The following is a 6,984-nucleotide window of genomic DNA, read 5'->3' as shown; positions in this document are numbered from 1 at the left end:
GAATAAAACCAACCAACCTCTATGTCTACATGTCTACATTTACTGTGACACCTTAACAGCAGTTTAAGTGATGCTCCAGAATGTTTGTATCATTTCAGCTAGTAGTTTTGAAAGTGGTGCTCACGAGCCAAAACGGGTCCCTGTTTTCTGTGTACTACGTCATCCAATTGTGTACCTGGTCATCCATTTCGTRTGATACGTTATATCCTTAAGATCCTGAACTGCATTTGAACAAACACAAAAGATGTAGACCATTACAAAGAGCTGTTACATTGGCACCCCAAACACAGCAGCAGTTTAAAGTGGAGGAAAGATTCAGTTCCACCTTGCTGATGTCCACAGGGCAGTGGGGAATATTGGATTATCTCCTCTCAGCCAACCTGTTGTGCTAAAAGGTCACCAACACCCTGGTATTGACATGGCCAGTCTGTGTCAGGGGGACGAGAACTTTGGTTGACCCCATTACTGCAGCTTCTATCATTTTCATAGTTAACTTCAGAAAATGTTGCCAKTACATTACACTAGGGATCTGAGGCTACTTAGTAAAACAAACAGGCTACGTCCCAATACTCTGGAATACTTCCTTGTTTCATTCCCTTTGKGAATGGACACTAATCTGAATGTTATGGATTGGTGAGGGAAAAATGGGCTGCTGCATACCAATTCTCCACACTTCTCCCAAAGTGTGCACCTGCGCACTCCCTCTCCTGGATTGTAGATCCATGACTGGGAGTGTGCACGTGCACGCTTTGAAAGAAGGGAGGAGAATCGGTAAGCAGCTATGGTGAGAACACCCCCAAGCCAGTCAATRGGATGGGTGGGATATTAGACATGATATCAATAGTGTGATAATAGAGTCTTGATTAGGATTGCCAAAAAGGAATTGTTTTTACCCTAAATAATGATTTAGGCAACTAATTACAGATTTTTTCCCCAGGAAGCTGTTGCAGCGACATTTTAACCATCTCCCTTTAGCATTCCCTAATTATATTTCACCTGCATTTTAAATTGTTTGACAGTGCAAGCGAATGTCTATGAACAGAAAGGATTACGTAAATGCATGGTTGTCCTGGAGCTGTTCTGTTACCATGTTTATAGTGTCTAAACATAAAAAGCTTATTTGTATACCATCTGAGGGACAAATGGGTTGCCAGACATCTTAGAGAGTGCACGTTAGACATTGATTGATGCTGGCGCACACTATCTCAGAATCCCTTGCATAAGACAACACTTGGCAACCCCAGTATCTCTCAATCACTCAAGCATGTCAAAACACATGTGCAYCATTGTCAGAGTGCTCCAGTGTGTATATACATATGACAGAAGTCCAACATCACAATAGAGCTCAGATAAGATTTCTTCAGCGTTTATTTTGCATGATAGCCCACTACTTTAAGCATAAGATAAAGCACCACTTGCAAAACAAAATGTTAAATATGCAAAATAATTTAACAGAAACAGTCCACAAGAGAGGTACTTCAAATAAATACTTTATGTTTTATTCTTAGGTATTTATTAATCAGCATCCAGGGTGAAAAATATGGATCTTTCTTACTATTATAAATAAAASGAACAACCGTAGCCCACGTTTTAAAAACATATACACCTCAACCATTTGTCTGTAATCCCTAGGGTCCACTTGGTAATCATTACCCATGACAAGTCAACATAGTGGATTTGACTACTGATGCGCCCGGCTAGTTCCCCTGTGTTTTCGCATTAGCATGATTAGCCTGGAAATTGTGTTACTTTGGTTGTATAGGACTCAGGAGTACCAGATATCTAATGTGACATTGAGTTAAAGCCTTGCGATACACTTCAGAACATCTTGTTCTGGGAACCACTATGCACACACTGAACGTCAATGGCAAATATGCAGGCCAGTAACATAAATATGTTGGGTAATGAGAGCACAAGAGTTGCCTGTGAGGGAATATGAAGACGTAGTTCAGAATGATGCTCTCTCAATTGAGTTACAGCATGACAATGTGTATGACCACTGTAAGTACAGTACGCACGTTGCATTGTTCATATGGTTGAATACAAAAAAGGCTTCTTTCATACTAATATTTCATGGTAGATTTCATATGTCCATATTGAGATTGTCATGGTCATCTCAGGGCATATTTAGTCATGGCTTGTCCCTCCCATTATCACATATATCTAGAAGGATTTTTTCCACGACTTGCAAAGGATTTTCTGAAAGGCGCGTCGGAAATCCTGGTTGAAGATGGTATAGATGGCGGGGTTGAGTGAGCTGTTGCAGTAACCAATCCAGAAGAAGAATTTAAAGAGGGGATCGGGAATCTTACAGGGGTCCCCGCACACTCCATGCAGGCAGTAGCTGAAGAAGAATGGGAACCAGCACACCACAAATACCCCCATGACTACCGCCAGCACAAAGGTGAACCTCTTCTCCCTGGCCTGGGAGACCTTTTTCATGGACACAGAGCTCCTCCTCCTCTTCCTCCTGGAGGCGAACAGGTCCATGGATTTGTTGCTGGCTCTAGAGATCCGGCTGGAGTGTTTGGAGATGGCACTGTTCTTCCGGCTGGCCCGCTTGACCCTCTTATGGTTCAGGTCCTGAGGTTTGGTGTGACCTTTGCCCTCTGAGGAGGAGCTCTCCTCCAGGTCCCCCTCATCATGAACCTCTGTGGTCATCATGCTGGGCGTGGGTGGGCACTGGCAGTGCCCGGTCTCTCTGTCCCCGTTGATTTTGCACAAGGCGGCTTTGCTTAGCCCATTCTCAGTCATTGTAGGTTCACCTGGACCATGTTTTTTCTCCGACATGCCCCTGGTCCTCGTCTTGGCCACTTGGTATATTCTAATATACACTAATATCATGATTAGGCAAGGCGCAAAGAATGACGCAATGCTAGAGGAGAGGATGTACCAAGTGTCATTGTTCAGCTCACACCCTGGGTACTGAGAGTTATCATTGTTCTTGTCTATTGATATTAACGGAGGAGAAGATATCATGGCAGATATAAGCCATACAATGACGATAATACACTTCACTCGTTTAGGAGTCCGTTTGAGATTATATTCAACAGCTTGCGTAACGGACCAGTAGCGGTCCAAACTGATTGCGCACAGATGGACGATGGACGAAGTGCAAAATAAGACATCTAAAGCGAGGTAAATTCCACACCAAACTCTGCCGAAATACCAGTAGCCCATAAGTTCGTTTGCCAGAGAAAATGGCATCACCAAAGTGGCAACCAGAATGTCTGCGGTGGCTAACGAAACCAAAAACAGATTCTGGGGAGCTTTCATTGCCCGGCTTGTTAACACCGCAATTACAACCAGAACGTTCCCGACCACTGTAAACAAAATAAGAAAACTTACAAGTGCTGCAAGACTCGCTATTGTAGCCGAAGAATATGGACTTTCTGATGAGGAATTTAAGTTGACAACAGGGAACGTGTCAACTCCGCTTGAATTAAACGAATCCATTCCGTCCATGTATTTATTTTTTTATTCCAGAATGGTTGATTCAGGGAAAGACATTCACTTTATGCATGTAGAGTCCATGATAACTAGTCGGTATTTTCATTGCCAAAATGAAAATGAGCACAATGTTGACGGCATGTYTCGTGGATTAGACGGCAAATAATTACCTAATATATATCTGGTTAATTAACTAAACGATCATGCCACCTTGCCTTGTACATGCATACTGTTATAGCATGACAGGCAATCCTTCTCTATCGGCTGCTGCTGGCTCTCTTTCAGCGCTCGTGCTGAGCTCTACATAAGAAAGCTGTCTTAGTCAGCGCTCATGTGTTGCTCACATACAACTAACTGATTTCTGCCCCGCCCCCGACAGAGTGCATTATTTTCTGGAAGCATTGCCCTCTTAACTGTCACCTCATTGAATTACAGTATGCGATGCTTTTATTTATTTTATTTGTTATATCAGTTCAATAGGCTATTTTGTGAATGACGACTATAGTGAAATACGTTGTCTGTCATTAGGCTTTGATCATATGATGTATTGATGACACATGTTGCATGTCAATCACGCCGATACACTGGATAACAAAAAAAGTATGTAATTATTAAATTAGGGAGAAAAGTACATTTGCGAACACACGCATATTTCAGAGATGTGAGATGCGCCCTGAATATCAATGTGATTTAGGCACACCTTTATCCTAAAACGCTGGAGGTCAGTATTGCTGCATCTACTAATGTRATCCCCTGCAAACAATAATGAGTCTTTAGGACGTCCTTGGGACCTCACGAAATGTTCGCCTGAAGTCATCAGGACGTTGTGTCAAATCAAATCAAATGTTATTGGTCACATACACATATTTAGCAGATGTTATTGCGGGTGTAGCGAAATGCTTGTGTTCCTAGCTCCAACAATGCAGTAATATCTAACAATTCACAACAGTACACACAAATCTAAAGTAAGTATTAGGACGAGCAATGTCGGAGTGGCATTAACTGAAATACCGTAGAATGAAATGCAGTATATACATATGAGATTAGTAAAGCTGTATGTAAACATACTGCTTTACTCATGGTGTCATGGTCCACTGGAGGTTTTGTCTAGTTCCCGGTTGGCCCCTGAGACGTCCCCAAGGACATTTTTAGGACATTCTTGGAACGTTGTGTCATGGTCCCCTGGATGATTTTTTATCTAGTTCCTGGTTTGTCTCGGGGAYATCACCTGATGGTCGCAAAGAAACGTCCCCCACCCCCCAAAAAGAGCTCTACCCAGGGCAAGCGMACCCTAGTTTCATTACACATCACCCCCTGTTAYTGTTGCTGAGCCCATCAAGGCCCTGATTGTGAACCACTGATCTAGTCACAGCTTTGTCTTTTGGCAATGCTGGGGATACCCACACAAACATTGCATTTAACTTACGTTTGGACACACTTTGACATTCATGATTACATAGTGTATTCATACAGTAATTATTATTTAAGATGTTTTCCCCTGGCATTTGAAATGACAACCTTTTGGTTCATGGCATTCCGATTCCTGCTACATCACCATGTCTGTTTCAATGACTGATTTCACCTGTAGGACTATTCCTACCTTTTACACTTCAAAGTAAATCTCAGCTCTGTTAAAAATACACAGAAGAAAAATGATTATATTTATTGTAGTGATTCAGGAGTAACATTAAAACAGAATAATATGCCTCACCTACATTAGACRACTATACTGAAAACCCAAACTCAAATTGCTGAAATAAGTAAATGAAATCAATGAGAGAATAGTCAGATTAACTCATAACTAAAATAGCAGCGCAGATGGCACTCTTTTRMTAAATGCAGAGATGSATTATAGGTAATGAATGTGTAGGGGACTTAATAAATTCTACAGAATTTGTGGCGCAGCAGAATGATCAGCATACCYGAAGATCCAGAGGTTGTGAATTSAAATCCCAGGAAGGGTCATAATGAGAAGTCAGTAGTGATCATGTCAAATGGATGAAAGATTTTGACACTATTTCAGCTGAACAGCTTACCACTTACTTTAAAACCCCCATACCATTTAATTACTTTACTTATAATGGTTTGAGACACCTGGGACCATCAAGTGACTAAAACCTTCATGGGACCATGACACAAYGTCCCAAGAAAGTTTTCAGTCAATTCCCGTGTGGCTGAATCTCACCGGAGAAATCCTCAGAGCAAGGGCAACAGTGCCCCTCTGTCTCAGTAAGTGTAGACCACGWATCTGATACTGTCTTGACCAAAAAACATGTTGCCGCCATAGAATTTGATTGATTGACGCCAGCAAGAATTTGGCCTGCTTTGATAAGTAAATTATAATATTTAGCCAATCTGCGTTGAGCTGAGCTGTGGGTTGTCCTGGTGCAGCAAAACACCCYCCAAAYGAGGCCAGTTTGGATTTGGCTACATACCAATCAAATAATTTCCTTAGAAAAACATGATTTTCTGTTCCTGGTCAGCTTGTGCTGTTGTCCTGCAGTAGCTAGCTTGCTAAATCGTCCCTTTCCTAAACCATTGATGGAGATGGGGATTTGGACTTGTGGTTTTGACTTAATTATCTCTAMAGGGCAATGATTATGACGGCAAGTCTGATTTAACCATAAATTAACATGTTGTGCCACTGGCCTGAGACGATTGAAGTTCAATATGTAGCCTAGTAGGCTCATGTTAACTAGCTAGCTAACTTAGCTGGTTCATTGTTTCCCATGCAAGGAACCTAGGCTAGTAGCAAGCATTTTAGCTAAAAACTAAAAGTGTACTGTATGACAGAGCCTTAGACCRYTTTGCCAACATGAAAGAGAGGATGGCTTTGGCGTTCAACTAGTCTACAAGTAGGGTGACTCAGTATTTTTGTTTCACGCACCCACGCTAGCTTTTTTACCATGCACCGATACTGTTTAGTAGTCGACTTGMGCTGCAACAGATTTCCACAACAATGTTCACATGTTGCCACCAACCTTATTATAAGACCAAATGAAACATTTGTTCACAAAAAATGTTGTTCTCACATATTAGTGTTATTTAATACTGTAAACTATAGGAATGAGTGGTTTTGGGTGGATTTATCCTTTAAGGGACCTAATGGGAACATCACTGAATACCCTCAAGACGCCCTGTTAGCGGGTTCCTTCCTTGACAGGATGTGAAAATGTTTATTGTCACTTAAAATTGTACCGGACAATCATCACTCCTTACCATATAACATTTTTAAAGATCGGCATTACAATACTGAAACACAAAAAACATACCAGGGATAAAAATTAAATCAAAGGCACTTGGTTTACTTTGATTCCTTCCTTTAGGAAGCTCCTGTGCGTGTGTGTGTGTGTGTGTGTGTGTGTGTGTGTGTGTGTGTGTTTGTGCGCGCAAGAGAGATAGAATAGAGAGAAACAGAGAGAGAGAGAGAGAGAGAGAGAGAGTTTGGGCTTGGGCTTGTCAAATTGTCAGAACCACGGAAAGACAAAATGAGAAAGTGTTCATTTGCATACCAAATGAAGCCCAATAAGAGCA

The 6,984-nt window shown here is 41.6% G+C and overlaps 1 protein-coding gene across 1 annotated transcript; it reads right to left on the bottom strand.

The window, feature by feature from the left end:
• Positions 1 to 1,471: 1,471 nt before the first annotated feature.
• LOC111981428 (alpha-2 adrenergic receptor-like) lies at positions 1,472 to 3,710 on the bottom strand. The gene has a single exon (XM_024012688.1). It carries the CDS (start codon positions 3,463 to 3,465, stop codon positions 2,164 to 2,166), a length of 1,302 nt encoding a protein of 433 aa, XP_023868456.1. The 5' UTR covers positions 3,466 to 3,710; the 3' UTR covers positions 1,472 to 2,163.
• Between the last annotated feature and the right edge of the window lie 3,274 nt (positions 3,711 to 6,984).

Source organism: Salvelinus sp. IW2-2015, linkage group LG3, assembly GCF_002910315.2.
Source record: "Salvelinus sp. IW2-2015 linkage group LG3, ASM291031v2, whole genome shotgun sequence".
NCBI lineage: Eukaryota > Metazoa > Chordata > Actinopteri > Salmoniformes > Salmonidae > Salvelinus > Salvelinus sp. IW2-2015.
Note: the sequence above shows the minus strand (reverse complement) of the source record. Positions and strands in the feature narration are given on the sequence as shown.

What these genes read in the sequence shown, in the direction of transcription:
- LOC111981428 (XM_024012688.1), bottom strand. Translation starts at nt 3,465, where the DNA reads ATGGACGGAATGGATTCGTTTAATTCAAGCGGAGTTGACACGTTCCCT.